At 38.5% G+C, this 23089-nt stretch overlaps 1 protein-coding gene across 2 annotated transcripts in view; it reads right to left on the minus strand.

Moving 5' to 3' along the window:
- SLC9A7 (solute carrier family 9 member A7) overlaps positions 1 to 23089 on the minus strand; it is a 145021-nt gene that overhangs the window by 55891 nt on the left and 66041 nt on the right. For both annotated transcript variants that reach the window (XM_058291848.2, XM_004483955.5), the window contains exons 3-6: positions 20892 to 20969; positions 13061 to 13137; positions 6966 to 7078; positions 170 to 275 (exon numbers count right to left, since the gene is read on the minus strand). In XM_058291848.2, coding sequence (XP_058147831.1) covers positions 170 to 275; positions 6966 to 7078; positions 13061 to 13137; positions 20892 to 20969 — 374 coding nt within the window. The remainder of the gene's footprint in view (positions 1 to 169; positions 276 to 6965; positions 7079 to 13060; positions 13138 to 20891; positions 20970 to 23089) is intronic.

The raw sequence follows: 23089 nt of genomic DNA on the forward strand, positions 1-23089 counted from the left end.
TCACAGCTACCTGGACAAAGCAATACAACTTTAACAACAAAGTTGATAAATCCCACTTAGAAAACCCAATTTAATTATATTGAACACTGTTCAGACAGGTCTCTGAATGTAGCCCAAAGCATTCAGGAAACCAGGGTCATCTTTCCCGAAATGAAGTATTGTTACTTACGAGGACAGGACAATGGCCACAGCATCATTTAGGACGCTTTCCCCAAACAGAAGTGCATAAAGGTCTACATCTGCATGCAGTTCATTAAATATCGCCAGGACAGTCACTAAAAAGTGGGCCAAGAAGCATATAAATTATTTCAGTTTCTGACCTTACACTACTGATTACAGGTTTATCTTAGGTGGAACCTGATAGCTTGGGAGGAAGCAAGAGAATCACACATGGATTCCATTGATGGCAGAAATGAATGTGGTACTCCTCCTAATATGAATGAGGTCCGCTATGATGCTTGAGAGTAATAATACTGCACCAAAACCCTACACTTTCCACTGTAATTTCATCACACTTTGAATCTACCTCTATTACAGAACTTAAAAAAAAAAATCCCAATTAATGTGGTTTGGCTCCTCCAGGGGGTTGAAATGTCTATGAAGGCAGGATCCCTATTTTATTGACCACTGTACTCTCAGAACCTAGCAATGAAGAAGGCTTTAACAGAAGGTTATGAAGTAATAAAAGTTTATTTATGAAAGACTATACATTTTTATACTTCTCATAATTTTCAGAATCTTTAGGCACTTAAAAATCAGTTATTCTCTAGATCAGCAGTTCTCAAACTTTTTGGTCTCAGGACTCCTTTCCACTCAAAAATTACCAAGGTCCCCAAAGAGCTTTTATAGCTGTAGATTACAGTCATATATTTACCATATTATTCAATAAAATAGAAAAATACACTGATATTCATTTAAAACTAATAAACCTGTTGTATGTTAGCATATTTTAATGAAAATAATTATATTTTCCAAAACAAAAAAATGAATGGGAAGAGTGGCATTGTTTTACATTTTTGCAAGTCTCTTTAATGTCTGGATTAATAGAAAACATTATTCTCATGTTTCCATATTTGATCAACAGATATTCAGTATCATGTTAATGCAGCTTCTGGAAAACTCTACTTTGTACTTGTGAGAGAAAAAGTAAAAAGGCAAATAATGTATTAGTAGTATTTTTTGAGTTTGTGCATGAAAGGACTTTATCAAAACAGTAAAAAGAACCTACAAAGGCAAAATACTTGTAAATCATATATACAATAAAAGTTTAATATCCAAAATACATTAAATACTACCAAAAGTCAACAACAAAAAGACAAATATCGCAATTTTTAAAAGGGCAGACAACTGAATAATGATGAACATTCATGTACAAATTTTTGTTTGAATACTTCTTAGTAGTAGTATTAAAATAGTTTTGATCTCACCCATGAAAGGGTTCCGGAGACCCCAGGCTTCCCAGATCACACTTTAAGAACCACTGCTCTAGAGTAGGCTTTCTCAATTTTGGCAATGGTGATGTTTTGGACCAGGTAACTCTTTGTTGTGGGAGGGGCTGACCTATGCTGTAGGATGTTTATTAGCATCTCTGCCCTCTACCCACAAGATACCATTAGCATGCGCACTCACACACATGCATCCTGCCTGCCTCAACTGTGATAATCAAAGATGTCTCTGGATGTTGCCAGATGTTGTCTGGGGGGCAAAATCACCTCTAGTTAAGAACCACTGCTCTAAATATAAACATGTAACTGTTGTCTCACTCAACATTCATATCCATCCTTTTTGAGACTGGGTTTTTACTCTACGTACTTTAAAAGCTAAGAACTTACTTTCCCAGCCTCCCTTGCAATAAGTGCTGCCTCTTCCTGCATGGAAAAGGGTGGAGAAGGCGGATGTGGCACAGTCATCTTGCCTCCACGGGGCAAACTTATGTGTGATTGAAACCCAAGTGTTGGGCAGTAGAAAGTACGAGTGCCTGGATGCCCAAGACTGTTACCCAAGATAAATACCTATTTGTTTAAGATAGTATTAGATGTTTTCTGCTATTTGCAGCCAAAAACATTACTAACTGATCATATTAGAAAACCAAACCAAACGAATGGGTAGTTTAGTGAGTTAATATAAGCCAACCACCATCTTTTGCAAGAAAGAGAACTTTGCCAGCCACCCTGGAAGCACCCTTATTATGTTCCATCCCAGTCTCAAACTCCTTCCTTCACTCAAATCATTCATAAACATACCTCATCATGTTACACAACAGAAAAATATCTTTAGGCTAAAAGAGTCCTTATTTTCTGGATTTTAAAAAATTAAATGAGCAACATTTGTGGCTCCTTACATAATACCTTTACTCTAGTAGTTTATCATCGTATGACACATAATGAGGACTTGTTTCATTTTTAACCCTGTTTGAAGAAAAATAACCATGATCACAATAACAACAAAAATTACTGAGGACTTACTATGAAGCAGGCACTATTCTAAGCATTTTATAATCATTTAGTCCTCATAAAACCTGATAAGTGGCTAGGACTATCATTTCCTCCAATTTATAGATGAGAAAGTGGGCTACTTTACACTGCAGTACCAAAATCCCCCAATCTCAACAGGTGAATGAAAGTTTTATTCCTTACTCCTATGATATATCCACTGTGGATTGGCACAGGAGTCCTCTGTGTACATCAGTCACCCAGGGACTCAAGACTGATGGAGGTTCCATCTTAACAGAGCACAGAGTTGGCAGTCCAGGAGACCAGGGTCACAGAACATTCTCAGTCAGAGTCCTGGCAGGAAACATATGGTACCCTCAAACTGAGCAATTTGAGAAGAGTTTAATAACAAGACTACTTATGAAAGTGTGGGCAGAGTAGAGGGAAGCCATAAGAGATATAACAGTACTTGAGGCTAGAAAGGGGGAATTTTTTACTTTTATTTTTGTAACCATTCCTAAGCCTGAAGAGTCAAGGGGAAGGAGTCATTACCAGAACATGGAACTGTATGGAGAGGGTCACCTGACAGGAGCTGTGACCTTTGATCAAGGCACACAGCCAGTCCACAGTGATCCAGAATTTCCACCTCACTCTCCATTCTCCTTCCAGTCTTCCACTGGTGCTCCTACCAATTGGAAACCAGAAGCCAAAGAAACTTTTTGGCATATTCCATACAAGTCAGCCTCCTGAGGGAGAGTGAAGGATGAAGGAGGGTGATAAGTAAACCTGGAGGGGCAAACAGAAGACATCCAACATAAACCCCAACTGGCTATGAGGACTCGGCATACACCAAAGGCCAAAGATTTAGTAGAATGAGGATTTGAGCTACATGATTTCCAAAAACTCTTCTAACTTTTAAACCATTTTCCAAAAATATTACTGTTACCAACAGTAAAAACAATATATAATTAGCTCATTTACCCATGACGATAAAGGATAATGTCCATAATTGATAATCATAACAGTTAACACTTGCATTGCACTAGTCTGAATTTAGCTGGTCTGAATTTCAACTTCTCATTCTCCTTGCCCATCCATTTTAGGAAACAGTTCAGGGACTCTGCCATGCCTCTCCTGAGCAAGTCTGTGCCTGACCAAGATAAGAAATGTGGGTGCTGGCACCCAGGAGAAAGACGATGGAGTGGGGATGAGAGACTGGGTATGTGGCTTCTAAAGGTAGGGATTAAATAGAGTGCTGAACAGAAGACCTCTGAAATTAGAAAGCAGGGACACAATAGCTGCCAATGAACTGAAAAAGCATAAGTAACTGACTGAAGACTGATGGTACAGGTATTTAAAATTAATAGGGCGAAACAAAAAAAATAGCAGCTATATAGGAAGAAGGAAAAAATCAAGAACATGGTTTTGTTCATTCAGTTTACTTTTCTTGACCATTTCATCTATGTATTAAAAAGCACTTAGCACTTGTAAGCACACAGTATAAGACAGCAATTACCATTATGTATAAAATAGACTTGACTTAAAGAGCTGTGGGAGCAGGTGGTATATTTGAATTGAGACTCAAAGGATAAGTAAAGGACTGACCAAGCCTGGGGTAATACAACTAGAGAATTTGTCTTTGACTACACAGAACACAGATTTTGAAACTGGTGAGTACGTATTACTGACCAGAGAGGTGTAAAAGTGACATAATCACAGGTCAATTACTTCATAATGATTCGTGGTAAGGAATAGCACTTGTTTTCTCTAGTAGCTACCTGGGAGCACAGTATGGTTTGGAAACTTACATTTTCTTTCCTTAATTCTGGATCCATCCAAAGTAACAGTTCACAAATATGGTACATGGTACCCATAAAACAGCCACAAAATGGGAAGGGCTCCCGGTCACAGAGCAGCCTACTCCACCTCACATATATGCTGTTCCCATTAACAGGAAAGTCAAAGACTGAATTCTCAAACCAAGTACAGTGTAATCATGGACAAAGACCTTTTATTCTTTTTTTTTTTAAGATTTATTTATTTACTTAATTGCCCCCCTCCCCCGGTTGTCTGTTCTCTGTGTCTATTTGCTGCGTCTTGTTTCTTTTGTCAGCTTCTGTTGTCGTCAGCGGCATGGGAAGTGTGGGCAGCGCCATTCCTGGGCAGGCTGCACTTTCTTTCGCGCTGGGCAGCTCTCCTTACGGGAGCACTCCTTGCGCGTGGGGCTCCCCTACGCAGGGAACACCCCTGCGTGGCGTGGCACTCCTTGCGCGCATCAGCACTGCACATGGGCCAGCTCCACACGGGTCAAGGAGGCCCTGGTCAAGGAGGCCCGGGGTTTGAACCGCAGACCTCCCATGTGGTAGACGGATGCCCTAACCACTGGGCCAAGTCTGTTTCCCCTGTTATACTTTACATAAGTCAATAGAACTCCATATCAAAATATCAGAATTTTTGTTTGCTGCACCAAGCATAGGAAGTCAATTTGGTTTTCTGGCCCCCATTAACTCTGCACTTAGGTTTTTTTGTTTTTTGTTTTTGTCTTTATTTTTTAAATGTTATATTCAAAAAATATGAGGTCCCCATATACCCCCCACCCCCCTCACCCTACTCCTCCCCCCATAACAACAGCTTCCTCAATCATCATGAGACATTCATTGCATTTGGTGAATACATCTCTGAGCACCACTTTTGTGGCCCAAGTTTTCAAATAACAGATTTTTAGGAGGCTGGTAAAAACACTTTTGGTTTACAAAAACATGGCAGTTAAAGTTAATGTCTTGATGTTAGTAAGTATAAACTCCTACTTTTCTAGAACTTTCATTTATATCAAAGCCTTCTATGCCAAGCAATCTTCACAGGCTAAAAAAAGATGGTGTATCATGGTAATGCCTTCCATTATTTTCTACAATTGCATAATAACATTAAAGGGAAGTAAACAATAAACCTTTCTATCCAATTAAATGAAGCAACGCTGATAGTTCAGAAAACATTATCAGTAATCTCTACCATACACCAATGTTCCTTTGCTTGGGAGGAAGTACCAGGAAGAAGTAATTAACAAAGTTACAGATGAGCATAGTTAGTAATATAGTTTCAGAGACTAAACACTTTTCTCAGACTTATGAAGAATCTATTTCTCAATAGATACACATTTATAGACAGTTACTGATGTCACAATATTAAAATAATAACATTACTTTTCAAAGTGTCCTTTAGAAACATGTTTGGGTTAAGCAATGATCTGATGTTGTTTTTAAGCATGGGGAAAACAGAAACTTCTGCCTGAGTCAGAAGTGATAGAGACCGACATAATTAGCAGCGTTTTATATGGGTTGTTTCATTTAATCTTCACAATAGCCCTAGGAAATAGGTATCATTAGTCTTATTTTGTAGATGAGGAAACTGAACTGTAGGAGAAGAAGCGTGCCCAGGCCACCTAATCAGTGACTGGCAGGACCAATACCTGTGACTCCACATCCCACATTCTTTTCACAAACCAGGTTGCTTTAACCAGCCAAGTCTCCAGTACTTCTCATAATGTTTATAATATGGAGGTAAGAGAGGTCAAATGTCTTTTGGAACATCAACTACACAACCATCTAGAGCTGTGCTGTCCAATATGATAGCTGGCTATTTATTTAAAATTAAATAAAATTCAGAATTCAGTTCTTCAGTTATGCCAGCCCACATTTCAAGTGCTCATTAGCCACATGTGGCTAGTAGCTACCATAATGAACTGAGAAGGTTATAGAACATCACTATTATTGTTGAAAGACCTATTAGATGACCCAGGTCTAGGAGACTTCAAGAGGTATGGTCAAGTGGGGAATCTTAGTTTCTTTAGGGTCATTACTGATCAGAGTGTTACAGAGCATTGTAGACATTGAAAAGACTTTTGCATCTCCACTGTTAAGACAGGACCAGTCCTTTCTCCATTAATTCTTTCTGTAAGGTGTACTCTCAATAGATGACATTAGAGAAAGGAATAGCTGTAAATACTTTACGTAAACTGATTCAATTATGGATTCCAACTTGGAAAGGAGAGCTTTTTGTTTTTTCTTTTCTGAGCTGCGGGGATATGTGGTAATTCCGCTTTTAAAAATTAGTAAACTATCACTTGTAAAATATAGGGTAGGAAGTTTATGAATCAGAAGTGTCACCGTCATGCAGGAACACTATACAAAAGGAGTTTACATTAAGTTACATTTACTACACGTACCCACGTGTGTTTCCACTAAGAAATGGTATTATTTAAAGTAAATGTTTCCTAAAAGAAGGCAAAAGTACAACATTGAGAAAGAAGACAGTATACATGTAGAAATTATAACCAAATTAGACATTCTAAAATGAAAGACAAAAAGGAAATGCATGTCTTTCTAAGTCTATTAATCCCACTTACTAGTCACTTTTACCACCATTCCATGTTAATACTATAGCTTTCCTACTGCAACAAGAGTTAATGATTACTCTTAACTTTTTAAAAAGTTAAATAATGGAATATCATAATGAGAAAAACAAATATGCAGATACCTGGGTCTGTGGCAGAGATAATTGCTCCAAAAAAGAGACAATCTGTGTAGTAAAATTTATCTGAGAGCTGTCCCACCATCTTCATGAGCTTCACCACACCATACATGAGATTCCTGCAAGAAAAGAAGGTAAACTATGCCAGGGATGGCTCCTCCAGAGACCACATAGAGAAAAAGAAAATAAAACCCTCTTAGTCTGGTAGTCTAGAAAATATGCAAGGAGAGTGGTAACTAGAATACATTACTTCAAAGGAGATTTAGGAAAATGTCGGGTAGAAGCTATGTTTGGACACTTGCCAGAAACATGGGAAAATAGGACTTTGGTACCAAGTAACAGGTTGCAGTTAAAGTCATCTTGTAAAACATCTGAGCATTTCATTTTTTAAAGTTGTGCTTAATAACAACTGTAGCAGCTATAAAGTATGGTCTTCAATTAGCAACAAAGTAAAGGCATATTAAGCAATTGGGTAACAGAGGAGAAAGGGAGAGGAAAAACACACTGCATAACATGCAAAGTTGCCATGAAACTCACAGGATTCTAAAGCAATGCATTTAAAGTCTAATGTAACTAATGTAACTAACAGACTATAGTTAACAGTAATATTGTAATATTTTTGTAGCAAAGGCCAATAAGGTACTACATCAATGCTAAAGGTCAAAAAGAACAATATGTGATTTAGTTATATGAGATATGAATATGATTAAGCACTTTTTTTTCATTTTCTTCATTAAAAAGGAGACATTCGTTATGTCATTTAACCAATCTGTGTTCTTTATGTATCTTTCTGGACACTAAAGAAACAATTAAGTTTGTTTTTAGGATTAAATGAGATAAATGTTCAGGGACAGAATGTTTTAGAAAAATCCTTCCATAAATTACGCTGCCTTTTGACTTTTATTTAAGTATTTGAAGTTGAAATAAATTTACAAAAAAATAATAATACAAGTAACTTATGAATCTTGTTCTTCAAGGAGTAAAGCTTGGTGGAAGCCATGGGTCTCAAGAGTAGATGGAACATGGAGCTTTTGAGGGGCGATGGAAATGTTTTATATAATCTTGCAATGATGGGTACAGGCCATGTTAAATTTCATCAAAATTTATTAAAGTGTATGGTCCAAAATGTAAAAACTATAATGTAAATCATTGACCATGGTTAGTAGCAATGTTTCAATATCTATACATCTATTGTAACAAATGTACCAACCACATGCAAAATGTTATTAAAAGGGGAAAGGGGAAAGGGAGGAGGATGTTGGGTGTATGGGAATCACCTATATTCTGTATGTGACATTTCTGTAACCTAAGGTTTCTTTGAAGACAAAATGAAAATAATAAGGTACTGGGGAAATAAAAGAAAATGTCACTATACATATAAGGTAACAGATATTACAGTGATGAAAGACAATGCCAAAGTTTTTTTTAAATTTTATTTTTTATTCAACATTTTAAAAATTTTTTGTATTTTGCTATTTTTTAAATTATCATTATTTTATTATTAATAGTAGTTATTTTTTTAGCTTCATTTTTGAAGAAGTTTTGGATTACAGAAAGCTTACAACTGGCAGGGGAGGATAATTGGTGCAGGGTGTCAGTGATGGGGATGCATGGGAGGAAGTTCACCTGGGGCATATCTATAAGTCACACAAATGTGTTCAAGTATTCATAGGGCACTGTCATGGTGGGTGGAGATTCACACAATAACCAAAAGAATATTGAATTTCCATCCTGGAGAGCTCTGCCACATTCTCTAATGAGACAGCAACAATCCCCCAAGTATAGGGGCAATGACTAGATGGACCATTGATGGGCTCTCAATATTGATGAATGTACTTACGAATCTTTACTTTTGAAATTGAAACTTACCCTCATATTATAGAGTGCCTAAGAATTACCTCCTGAGAGCCTCCTTGTTGCTCAAATGTGGCCCCTCTCTAACTCAAACTCAGCATATAAATGCATTACCTTCCCCCTGGCATGGGACAAGACTCCTGGGGATGAGCCTCCCTGGTACCAAGGGATTACTATCAAGGACCAACTAGCAATGCAACTGGAAAAAACGATGACCGAAAGGGAGAAAGGGTAAAGTCAAATGAGTCTGTATGGCTAAGATACATCAAAGTGAGTCAGGCGGTCATTCCAGAGGTTATATTTATGCGCATTTAAGCAGGATCTCACTGACTGCCAAAGTAAATATTGCCTCAAAAAGCAGAGACATCCAGACACTATAGGCAGTACAGACTGCTCAGGAGTTTGGTGTCCTGCCAGTGGGTCCTACTTTGGAATTTATGTTCCCTAGTGTGGCAGAGTTGGACTCAGTTTTTGGTTTCCCTATACTTGGCTCTTCTGCCCCTTCTATTTGAACCTATAGTTTAGTGCCAGAGTTGACAGATGTATGTCCAAGAGACTTATATCTTTGGGCTGTCCATGTACCAGCTGGGCCCTGAATCTCACAGAGTTGCAACACCTATTCTCCAGTTCATTGGACTCACCCAGGAAAACTAACAAGGAGGTGATGATAGACAATGTCCACCCCAAGGAACAGAGAGAGTCTGTAACTGCAAGCAAGAGAGTCCCATCCATCTGCCCCATGGGATCTAAGCGCCCCCCCTCAATTAGAGGTGGAGTGGGAATCACCATCCCAGAATCCTCAGGATTAGGGAATGAATGATGGACTAGAGAAGACTTACTGGTATTCTAGTATAGGCCTATTGTGATTCTAGCAATGGAAGAACTGTTATCATTGATGTGGAGGCAGTGGCCCCTGGAGGTTCTGAGGGGAGGGAGGAGGAAAAAGGGGTTATAATATGGGGACATTTTTGGGACTTGGGAATTGCCCTGAATGAATTGCAATGACAGATAAAAGCCATTATATATTTTGTCATAACTTACAAAATTATGCAGGAGAGAGTGTAAACTACAGTGTAAACTATAATCCACACTTAGTGGCGATGCTCCATTATGTGTTCATCAATTGTAACAAATGTACCACACTAATGAAGGATGATGTTAATGTGGGAAAGTGTGGGAGGGGTTGAGAGTGGGGCATATGGGAATCCCCTATATTTTTTTATGGAATACTTATGTAATCTAAGTATCTTTTTTAAAAAAAAAGTATATTTTAAAAAACAAAAGGAGAAATATGGATCAATGACATTTTTCCCTAGTGTTTTGAAAAAAATCTTAAACCTACAAGAGTTTAAAGAATTATACAATTAATATCATATATATTATTTACCAAGATTAAATAATGTTAACAAGTTTTTAAAATGTCATGGAAATGGGTAGACTGGATGAAGTTGGAAAAAAAAAAGAGGCTTGTTACAAAGACCCAAGTGACTGACGTGTACTACCTTCTCTGCCAAGAATTATTTCAAAGAAGGGAAAATGGGCAAACTTCTCTAAATTTCCCATTAAAACATTGGTGTACCCACTGACATATCTGGTCTCTCACTCTTTATATGGGCCACACAGTTCAGCAACGGCCCTCTTTATACTGTGCAGAGTGTGATGTGGTCAAAGAGGAACCTCCAAGATAAATACTATAGCTGGGCCTGAGTGCACTTCTTACAGGACAGGTTACAAATTGTGTGCAGGACTGAGGAATATTAAAAGACCTAACATGTTACTAAGGATTTGTGTCTGGCAGTGGTGGCAGCCCAAGGGGCTAGGGAAGTAAAAATATTCATAATATTAACTCTTCAGCCAACCCTCTAATAATTAGTTTCTTGATGATAAGGACCTTTGTATTCTGGGCTTCTAGAACTATTTCCAGAATTGAGTCCTTTTGAAAGAAAAAAAAATAGCCTTAACTTAAAGGTTGCCTACTACTGTGTGCCATCCACTGTTCAGGTGCTTAAACATTCCTATTTAAATTCACAGTAATGCTATGATACAGATTTGATTTTCCCCTTGGTTACTTCTCAAAGGCTTTTTTTTCATCTACCTTTTAAAGATTTCTTGAATCTGGATCTTCCTTTCTGTTTCCTTCCACCAAATTCTTAGACCTGGGCAACAGACATCTATCTGGCAGCCTTTCCCTCATCTTGCTTCCCATCTTTCCCAATGCTATGCTTCAATGGCTTGTCATTTCCTGCAGGACAAAGTCCAAGGCCTTTCTTTTTTGATGGCAGAAAAAGTCCTGGTCCCTGCCTTTATCTCTAGATTTATCGCTAATCAGTTTTAAATTTTCTACAGTCCATGTTTATTTAAATTTCCTTAGTTTTTACCTAATGTCTTTTTTCTATTCCAGGATCCCACCCAGAATATCTCATTACATTTAGTAGTCAAGTCTCTTTAGCCTCCTCCTGGCTGTGACAGTTTCTCAGACTTTCCTTGTTTTTGATGACCTTGACAGTTTTAAGGAGTACTGGTCAGCCAAGTATTTTGTAGAGTATACTTTGGTTGGGATTTATATTATTTTTTCTCATGACTAGACTGGAGTAATGTGATTTTGGGGGCAAGACCACAGAAGTAAAGTTCACTGTCATCACATCATATGAAGGGTGCCTACTATCAACATGATTCATCACTATTGATATTGACCTTGATCACCTGGCTGAGGTAGTGTTTGTCAGGTTCCTCCACTGTAAAGTTACTTTTTTGTCCCCTTTCCACACTGTACTTTTTGGAAGGAAGTCACTATGTACATATGTACAGGCCACACTCAAAGTGGGAGGGAGTGGGTGCTAAGCTCCACCTCCTGCAAGAAGGAAAATCTACATAAATTATTTGAAATTCTGCACAGATTTGTCCCTTCTCCCCCATTGGTCTCCTCCCTCCCTCCCTCCCTCTCTCCCTTCCTTCCTCCCTTCCTTCTTTCCTTCCAGTATGGACTGCAATCAGAGATATTTATTTTATACTCTGGGTTATAATTTCATGCAATGTTATTATTTTATTGTTCAGATTGTTCCAGTTTTGGCCATTAGGGGGTCTTTTAGGTTGGCTCTTGTATCCCTTTGACATATGCCCATCCTGTCTGTCTGTTTTTCACTTGAAGCTGTCATTTTTTAAAATATTTTTTTTCATGAGGGAAGTTGTAGGTTTACAGAGAAATCATGCAGAAAATGCAGAGTTCCCAAATACCCATATACCTATTATTAATACCTTGCATTAGTATGGTAACTGTTACAAATGATGAAAGAATATTATTTTAATTGTATTATTAATTATAGTGTTTAGTTTATATGAGGGTTCACTGTGTTATATAGTCCTATGGGTTTTTAAAAAATGTTTATTTTTAAGTGTTTTAAAAATGTTTATTCTAGTTAACATATTTATGTTACTAGAATAAATATTTCCCCTTTTAACCACATTCAAATATATAATTCAATGGTACTAATGACATTCACAATGTTATGCTATGATTACCACAATCCATTACCAATACTTTCCATCACCCCAAACAGAAACTCTGTACCATTTAAGAATTAACTCCTCATTCCTTACCCCCCACCTCAGCCCCTGGTAACCTATATTCTAGTTTCTGACTTTATGAACTTGCTTATTCTAATTATTTCATATAAGTGACATCATACAATATTTGTCCTTTTATATCTGGCTTATTTCACTCAGCATGACACCTTCAAGGTTCATCCATGTTGTCATATATCAGAGCATCATTCCTTTTTATAGCTGCATAATATTTCATAGTATGTATATACCTCATTTTGTTTATCCATTCATCCATTGATGGACATGTGGGTTGCTTCCGTCTCTTGGTAATTGTGCATAATGCTGCTGTGAATATTGGTGTAAAAACTGTTTGTTTTGAGCACTTTTTACTTCCCAGCACCAAAAGATGCTCCAGGTTCATCCTGTATAATATCTGCCCCAGCCCTAGAAGTAGCCATGTTTCCATTACTGGAGAATGGTATTAGAAATCAGGATCTGGGTACTGAGTAAGATTTTGATTAATCTTAATTTTAATTTAAATAGCTACATGTGGCTAGTAGCTACCATAGTGGACAAGGCAGCTCTAGATCTTAATTGTTGTCATCACAAATATCAAAGAACTAGGATCAGGATCTATAAATCCATAAGGATTTCATCCCTTCATAAAGTATGTTAACTTTGTTATATGACAAAGAGTCACTTACCCAATAATGAAGCAAGAAACAGCAGTCCCCAAGAATGCATAAGCCAGAATAGACCCGAGATTTCGGAAAAAGTGTCTCTGGATAAAACAAAAAGGCAGAAATCACATTGTGATTTTTTTACAGTGAGCATAAAAAGCACATTAAAAGTCTCTAAAAAGAGAAACTTTACTTATCACTTCCATTACATCAAGTAATAACTGGAGGTACTTCTGAATGCTATTTGGCCTTAAACATCACAGTTTAAAAATATCCTCTGCCCTGCCAATCAAACCAGTTTACTCTGGTGATTCAGAACTAATTCAGCTAGTCACTCCTAGTTCTGGTGTGGACCATTGACCATGAGGTGCAGTGGTGCTCAGAGATGTATTCACCAAGTGCAATGAATGTCTCATGATGATGGAGGAGGTTGTTGTTATGGGGGGAGGAGCAGCGTGAGGGGGGTGGGGGGTATATGGGGACCTCATATTTTTTGAATGTAACATTAAAAAAAATAAAGACAAAAAAATAGAAGATCATTATAAACATAAGTTCTAAACTAATAAAACATGGAAGTGCTAGCTAAAGAGCTTTTGCTTAATTCGTATCAGATAATAGAGTGCTCTATGTATCTGCTCATGGGACTGGCTATATCTCCTGATACTAATCTGGATTAATCTTTGGAGTCTGAGAAAAAGGGACAATAAAGATACATGTAAAGAAATAAGAAACCAGTAAATTCCATTTAAGATGGTCAAGTTTATATAGGAAGAAATTCATACCAATATAAGATCTAGCAATTGTCCAGAAAGAGGTGGCAAAGCTTCAGTCCTTTCGATTCACATTGCCATGTACATTGGCATCTTTTAAAAATATCAATGGGAAACGGACTTTGGCCCAGTGGTTAGGGCGTCCGTCTACCATATGGGAGGTCCGCGGTTCAAACCCCGGGCCTCCTTGACCCGTGTGGAGCTGGCCATGCGCAGTGCTGATGTGCGCAAGGAGTGCCGTGCCACGCAGGGGTGTCCCCCGCGTGGGGGAGCCCCACGCGCAAGGAGTGCGCCCGTGAGGAGAGCCGCCCAGCGCGAAGGAGGGAGCAGCCTGCCCAGGAATGGCGCCGCCCACACTTCCCGTGCCGCTGACGACAACAGAAGCGGGTGCCGCTGATGACAACAGAAGCGGACAAAGAAACAAGATGCAGCAAACAGACACCAAGAACAGACAACCAGGGGAGGGGGGGAAATTAAATAAAATAAATAAATCTTTAAATAAATAAATAAATAAATAAAAATATCAACATATACACACAAATACAAATACATTCATATATAAATGCACATATACAAACATATACATATATAAATATGGATTTATTTCTCATAAGCCATTAAGCCTATGGGATATTCTGATGGGGGGAAAAATCCCTGTTCATGGGATTCTGATCCACGGCTTTTACTCTTTAAGGCATAAGCTATTCTATTTAACACCGACATACAAAATCCCCAAACTACCCTAATCAAACAGGTGCCAGGAACACTTTCTCTCAAAAGAATAAAAGACAGGAGATCCCAGAATGCTAGCTGAGAAACATCAGAGAAAGACAGGGTAGATAAAGAAGCCAATTTGGGTCAAACAGCCACCATGAAGTCTGACCAGACAAAGGACTGTGGGAATCCTCTGACTTGAGTTCCAGACAGGATCTAAGACCTTGGCTTCGGTCCTCCACAATGCCTGCCCCAATCTGTAACCAAGGCTGTGGGAGAAGATGTCAAGGAAAGCCTGGTACCCCTAAGGTATCTGCTTCCAGAAGGGAATCTTTTAAGGGCTTGCTACACCAACAGTCACCAAATGAGGGTGTTATCTGTACATATTATGGACACACTATGCTTCCTTTGAAATCAATAACTGTCCCAGTTTTTTTTTTCCTTTAAACTTACTACTTTGAAATAATTTCAAACTTACTGGACAATTGCACAAATAATCATCCATCCATTTTCTGTACAACTGAAAGCAGACTGCATACAAACATACTACTTCCATATGCATTTCCTAAGAATAAGGATATTAACTTATGTAATTACCTTAAGTGCAATTATCAGGGTTAAGAAATTTAACATTGATATAAAATTTACAGTATATTCCAATTTTTTTCATATGTCCTGATAATTTCCTTTTGAGCCTTTTCTTCTCTATTCTTAGATCCCATCCAGGGTCATGAATTGCCATTGTCTCTTTAGCTGTACTTTTTTAAAAAATTGTGGAAACCTATATACCACATAAATTTTACCATCCCAACCCCTACCAAGCATACCATTCAGTGGGATAAATCACATTCATAATGTTGCAGTACCCTCAGCACCACCCATTATTAGAATTTTCCCATAACCCCAGACAGAAACCCTATACACATTATGGATTAACTCCATTTCCCCTACCTCTAACCCTGGTAACCTGTACTTTCGTCTCTAAGAGTTTGCACATTCTCTGAGATTTTCTTTGTGACTACTATGGCACTTACTTACATTACATCCTAAATTTATAACACTCTTGCTTTGTTTGATACCAATTAAACTTCAATAGTATACACAAACTATGTTCCTACACCCCTCTGACCTCCCACCTTTATATAGCTCTTTTTGTTAAGTTACATATTTATACATTATGAGTCTAAAACAATAGATTTATCATTGCATTTTATACATTTACCTTTTAGATCCTGTGGGACGTAAAAAGTGGAATTACAGACCAAAAATACAATAGTACTAGTATTTATAGTTATCCGTATTTTACCAGAGACCTTTATTTCTTTTTGCAGCTTTGATCAATTGTCTGATGCCCTTTCCTTTTAACCTGCAGAACTCCCTATAGAATTTCTTGTAGGGCTGGTTCAGTGGTGACAACTCCCTCAGCTTCAGTTTATCTGGGAAAGCTCTCTTTCAGGGCTTATCTATATAATTAGTTTGGAGAATAGCTCCTGGACAAAGAGTAGGGGCCTCTGATCCTTTCTGCACATGCGTCTTGTCTTCAGCATGCACGCGTGGCCCTCGGAATTTTCCTGTTTGTACCTATAGAAATGCCCCCTCTTCCCCAGGACACAGTTTCCTTATTCCGCACTGCACTACAGTCAGCAATCCCTTGCCTCAGGCAGCCATAACTTGACTGATCTCCCACTGTTTTCTGTAGGAGCACCTGGTCAGCCGCCTTCTACATGCAGGTTAAGTTCTGGGACAAGTCCCTCAGGCACCACCATACAAATTGAGCCAGGAATACAAGCTCATAGTCTGTGCACGCAGGTTACTCTGCTCCCTCTGGAACAGGGACCAGGTATTCCTACTGGAAGTGCAAGCCGGCACAGCACTGAGCTGATGACGGGTGGGGGAGGGGACAGCCATGGTGCCACAAGGTTTTCCTCTTGCTTTTTAATACTTATTCTTGATTCTGCACTTGCGTTATTTATTGCAATCCTGTAACTGTTTTCTGGAGCTTTGGGAAAGATGTTTCTGCCAGTCATTGCTGCTTGTTCACAGCTTCTTTGGGAGGGCTGAGCCCTGAAGCTTTTCTCTCTGCCATCTTGATGGGGAAGAAGGGGGCAGGTTTTTGTTTTCTTTTTTAGGCTAATGTATTTATACCAATTACTGGGGGGGTGGGGAATTAGCTTTTTGAAAAATCAACAGCTGTGAGCCTACTTCCCTTTAAAAGCTTCATCAAGGGCTTAAATCAGGAGGGCTAGGAGTGTATCAAGGAAGGAACATAAGGTCAGTGAAGTATCCAGGAACAAATTTTAATCCCAGATGCCTTTTCCCTTGCCATTCAGCTTTTATTTTTTCTTTTGGGTAACTATCCCCATATATATAATATTAGTTTGAATATATTTTTTTATAAATTCATGATATTAGCCAAAGCAAAAAAATAGGAATATAAATCCACCACCAAAAATATATTCATAATATATTTCAAAATCTCTCTCACACACACAATCACCCATCTACCCCCATTCATATCTGCTGATGTGAATAAAAATTTTACCACACCTTAAAAAGGCATAATGTAACCACTTGTTTGTGTAAATGTATACTTTACTTGGTAGATGAAAAAAAAAAAGCCTTGAGAAAAAATTAAGTACCTAAATGTATACTTCACAGTTCACAAAGTACTTTCACATCTGTTAGCCCATTCAAACCTCACAACAACCCCATCACGAAGATGTTATTTGGACCATTTTAAAAGAGATCCATGGGCGGCGGACTTGGCTCAGTGGTTAAGGCGTCCGTCTACCACATGGGAGGTCTGTGGTTCAAACCCCAGGCCTCCTTGACCCATGTGGAGCTGGCCCATGCACAGTGCTGATGCGTGCAAGGAGTGCCCTGCCACGCAGGGGTGTCCCCCATGTAGGGGAGCCCCACGCACAAGGAGTGTGCCCTGTAAGGAGAGCTGCCCAGTGCGAAAGAAAGTGCAGCCTGCCCAGGAATGGCGCTGCCCACACGGAGAGGTGACGTAACAAGATGATGCAACAAAAAGAAACACAGATTTCCGAGCCGCTGACAACAACAGAGGACAAAGAAGACGATGCAGCAAATAGACACAGAGAACAGACAACCAGGGTGGGGGGTGGGGGAAGGAGAGAGAAATAAATAAATCTTTTAAAAAAATAAAGAGATCCAAGACTCAAAGGTGACTTGACCTGTCTGAAGGCATGTCTGCCAAACTGCAGCATCAGACTCGGTCGGAAAGCAGGTCTTCTGACCCAAAATATTGAACTCTCACTGTACAAGCTGCTGTTATACCCAGCTACTAGATTCCCACCACATCCTTCTGGGGAAGAAAGGACAGCAGGTGCTGAGTTGAATTCCGGATCTTTCATCCTGTCCTTATCTGGCTACGATATAGCTTTGACTAGTTCAGAGTCTTCCCCTCTTTCCCTCTCAGTTATAGATACTATAACCTAATAACACCTTCAAGAATCCAAGCCTAAAAATGATCGGGATGAAAAGGTTTGCTTTTGGTGAAAATCCACCTGGCAGCCCAACTCCTGACTATACCATTCTAAGCCTTACATTCCTATTCTTTGGTAAACCCTATCTTCTCCCATTCCCCACTAACAATTTTTAACATGTTATATAGTGTGTGTACATGTGTGTGTGTATATGTGTATCTGGTGGGGAATTTCACCAAAAATGAAGGCTTCTAAAGGTGAACCTATGAATGCCCTGCAAGCAAGACGTGGTGAAACAAAATTAAAGTTAATTCCAATGATAATTTATTCAAGTCAGAAAAAAAAGCCAATGTCTGCATGATGGTTATATGTGAATAGGTCAAACTGTCTAAATATTTACATACCAGCAGTTAAATGGTAAAATATTTATTACACATTTAATTGATAACACATTTAACCAGAGTTGGCAGCAATATAAGAACCAACTATGTAAGTGCCTGTACACGGACAATTTAAAAAGGTAATGGACTAAACCAACAGCTGATACCTAAAAGACTAGCATTTCAAAAACAACTTAAACTGGGAACTGGTAAAATCTGTTTGTTTTACATCTGAGAAAATAGGGCTGACAAAGGGAAGAAGGCAAAAATCAAGGTGTTTTTCAACCATTAATCTTTCACAACCTATGATTTGGTTTCATTTTAAAGCAGCTATCACCTTGATTATATATTAAGATTAGTTATTTAGAATACAAATTATTCATCACCCATTTGACCTAAAGAGGAGTTCCGAGATTCTCCATTTAGATATAGAATCACATTCTTTATACTCATAGAAAACATCTGATAGGTATCAATGGATGACACACAGATTCAGATAATTCTGACAATCCCATAGATTAGTCAGGAAAACAATACCTTTTTTATACAGAAAACCTAAACAGAGGCAATGTAGCACAGAGGAACAACTTTGAGGCCTGGAATTAGCAGGGCTTGACCTTGACTCAATTTCACACCTGTAACCTCACACACATTAGTGAATCATTCTGAGTACAGCTGTATCATCATAAATACAAGACACTCTATGTGTTTGGGGGTGCACAGGTGTGTGTTGGGTGGTATGCATAAACACACAACCTCCTGCTCCTCAAGCATCCACCATGGAGAGATGACTTCTATTCCCTCCCCCTGGAAGGTGATGTAGTAATGTGAGGTCCCTTGGCCTCTGAAAAGGGAAACCAGCTTGACCTTTACTTACAGTCTTGACCCTTTTTATTCTCGTACCCCTACCTTCCATGTGGTGAGCAAAACAAGGCAGCCTTTGGCAGGCCCAGCAACTTTAGAATCTCTCTCTTCCTGCCTTGCTACCTGCAACCTACCTAGTAGCTAAAAGACACCTGTCTTTAATTCATAAATAGGTAGTAAGGAGCCTCAGGGCTAAGCTACATCCTCCTGCACAGGTTAACAGGGACTTGGATCATAAATTGATCGTTCAATTGCCACTTAGTTCCTTGTGTCTGTTTATCAGTGAGTTGGAAACCAAGGGATAGAGCAATTCTCCAACCACTATCACTTTCTTACAGAGCTTTTGTGATTAGAAATAATGTATGTAAAAACAAAAATAAAGAAAATCTATAAAATTCCTAATGCAAAGCAGATGTTCAATAAACCAATTGTATTTATATTGGTTGGAAATAGTTTAAAAACCTTCTCAAGGCTACAGAGTTGCTTTGACAGAAAAGCCATCCTGGTGGTGGTTGTCCTTTCATAAACTGAGTTTGCAAGTGTTCCTTCCTCTATTTTGTGAAATAGTTTGTGTAGAGTTGGTATTTTTTTATCCTTTAAATGTTTGCTAGGAACCACCCGTGAAGTCATCTGGGCTTTGGGGAAGGTTTTTAATTGTGAGCTCAATTTCTTTAATTAATATAGGGCTGTTTAAGTTTTCTGTTTCTTCCCAGGTCAGTTTTGGCAATTTATGTTTTTCAAGAAATTTGTCCATTTCACCTGGATAATCAAATGTATTGGCATAAAACTGTAATATTCTCTTACTATCCTGTTAATGTCTGAAGGGTCTGTGGTAGTGTTCCCCTCTTTCAATCCTGATGTAAGTAATTTGTATCTTTCCTTTTTCTTCTTGATTTGTCAAGGTATATATCAATGTAGAGGGCATTCTCTAGCTCAAAAGAATGTTGTTGGGTTTTGTTGGCAGCAAAGATGTCTCTTCTCTAGGTTTACTGGAAAGTTCTCCTATAGTCCTCATTCATAAAGAAAGCTGAATCAAGCTCGATGGCTATTTCTGAGGGAGGTCCTTTGGAGACTAAATTTTCACATACCCTGATAGTTGGGTGTGTGTGAAGATTTGTAGAACTGAACTGTTTGTAGAGGCTTACATCTAACTTTGAGGACAAGAACAATGACCCTCAATAATGAAAATTAGATTTTTTAAAACTTTTTTTTAAAGCATCTGATATTGGCCTTTTACACTCAGTGTAATTCCTTTGAGACTCATCAAAGTTGTTGTGTGTAACAATAGTTTGTTCCTATTGTTATTATTCCACAGTACAGATATACCGCAGTTTAACCATTCAGCTATTATAGGACAATTTGATTGTTTCCAGTTTTTCTTGTCAAAAATAAAGGTGCTATGTACAATTGTATCCAGGCTTTTGTGTGAAAATTTTGTGTGAGCTGGAGTACAATTTCTGGGTTTTATGGTGACTTTATAATTTTCCACCAGGAATGTATGAGAGATGAGATTTTGAAGCAGAAGTGAATCACTGATGATGAGTCAACTACAGTCTCTGAGTGGGTATGGAACACAGTAATAAGCAATCCAGAAGGCAGCAAAAGAACTAGACAATTAAGCAGGTAAATTAACACATGGATTCCCATGCTTTAAGAAATATTGGCATAAAATTCTTACCTTCTTTAAACTGTATCCAGCATGGAAAATAATTGGAGGCAGCAGAATATTGAAAAACACCTCTGGGTCAAATGTTACCTTAAAGTTTAAAAAGAAAAAAGCTCATTTAATACCAACTGGTGCTATAATATTTGTTTAATATTTTAAGCCATTCTTTTAAGTTTGAATAATTAGAAAAAATAACATAAATGGAAAATTGTGGACTCATCACAGGAGAGAAGCCACAGAACAACCTTCCCTGTGGACTGACATGTGCTTTTTCCCATAGCACTCCTGACTTTTGATCACGGTGTTTTGTTTTAACACTTATTAAGATACAACAGATTAATGCAATTTTGACAACTCACAGAAAGTTTCTGGCCAACATTTGTTAAAAAATAAAAACACCCTAATTTTTATCAAACTTTTATAAAGGCTCAACCATAACAAAAGATGCAACCATTATTTTTTATTTCTTTCCGGATCCTCCCACAGAATCATTTACAGACACAGCTCCACTGAATTTAATCCTCTTTTGAGTGACCAGACTTCTGTGATGCTTGATGTGGCCTAGATCAAAGTTACAAGTGAGGTTAGTGGCTTCCTGAACAGCAACATAAATTCAACAACTCAAAGGGGAATAAAATTACCTGCAGATTTCATACAGGGAAATCACTCTGACACTATCAGACAGTAAAGTCTTATTGCATTCAGAAAAGAATTAAGCACTCTATAAACCTGCTAAGCTTATTAGTAACACCTTGTTCATACTGGTAGATTGCTTTTTCTTTCAAGTTCCTTCTTATTTATTTTTAAAGATTTATTTATTTCTCTCCCCTTCCCCCCCCCCCATTGTCTGTGTTGACTCGCTGTGTGTTCTTCTGTAGTTACTTGCACCCTTGGTGGCACCAGGAAACTGTGTCTTTTTGTTGTTGTTGTTGCGTCATCTTGCTGCATCACCTCTCCGTGTGTGCAGTGCCACTCCTGGGCGAGCTGCACTTTTTTCATGTGGGGCAGCTCTCCTCGCAGGGCACGCTCCTTGCACATGGGGCATCCCCATGCAGGGGCGCCTGTGTGGCACAGCACTCCTCGCACGTGGCAGCTCTGTGCATGGGCCAGCTCACAACACGGGTCAGAAGGCCCTGAGTATCGAACCCTGGACTCTCCCATATGGTAGGTGGATGCTCTATCAGTTGAGCCACGTCCACTTCCCGATTAATTGGCTTTTATTCCAATTAGTTTTTTTAAAAATCTGCATTCTAATTATTAAATTTCACTTTTTAAAAAGAAACTGGAAATGTTCACCTGCCTAATTAAAAGGTGAATGGTTCCTTCAGATCATGTTTTATTCTATCTTCTTGCTGAAGACAAAAGTAGTCTGAAAAGCAGGGAATGTCAGAATGAGAAAAAGCTTTGGACAATATCCACCCAATATTAAGACACTGGGTACAAAAAGCAGGGGACTTGCTGGAAGCCACCCAGTAATGTATGAACTAACATGAGGGGTTTTTGACACGCTCGGTCCAATGTTCTTTGCACCAACCAAGCTGCCTCAACCTGTCTCTCCTCCCCTCAACTAACAATGATAAATCATGGCCTTGTTTGTTCCCCCACCTTTGCTTTGTGCTGCAAAATTGTAAAGAGAGGACATCTGGATAAACATTTTTCTAAAGATGATAGGGCAAAAGTTAGTCTCATCTTCTATTATGATCTAAAAGATGGAAATTGGTTTGGATTTTTTTTTCTCCCCCTCCCCATCATTTCCAGTATGAAGGCCTTATGCTGCCATTTCAAAAGTCATTAGCATGGTGTTTATACTAGGGATCTTTCTCAGATGCAGCTCACAAATGTTTATGGAAATTCTATGCATCCTCTTGAAGGGTTGGGCAAAGAATCCAACAGTACTGCCAATAGGAACACAGAGAACATGGTCATGTTTATTGTCCCAGGTTGAGATTAATTTTCTTTAAGGATTAAGGTAGGTTCCAAGAGCAACAATAATTTAATTTTGGGATATACTCTGTCTCTGATTATAAGCTTTACCACATTAGCCTTGTTCTATATTAAAAGGAGCTCCCTATAACCTAGACTCCCCCCTCCCAGACCACTACACAGAAAACTTTCTGCTGATAAACTCCAGTCTATAAGGTAATGAATGGAATAGATATCAGTAAATACATATTTCTTTCTTATCCTGGAAATCACCCATATTAGGAAAT

This window comes from Dasypus novemcinctus, chromosome X, assembly GCF_030445035.2.
Source record: "Dasypus novemcinctus isolate mDasNov1 chromosome X, mDasNov1.1.hap2, whole genome shotgun sequence".
In the NCBI taxonomy this organism is placed as follows: domain Eukaryota; kingdom Metazoa; phylum Chordata; class Mammalia; order Cingulata; family Dasypodidae; genus Dasypus; species Dasypus novemcinctus.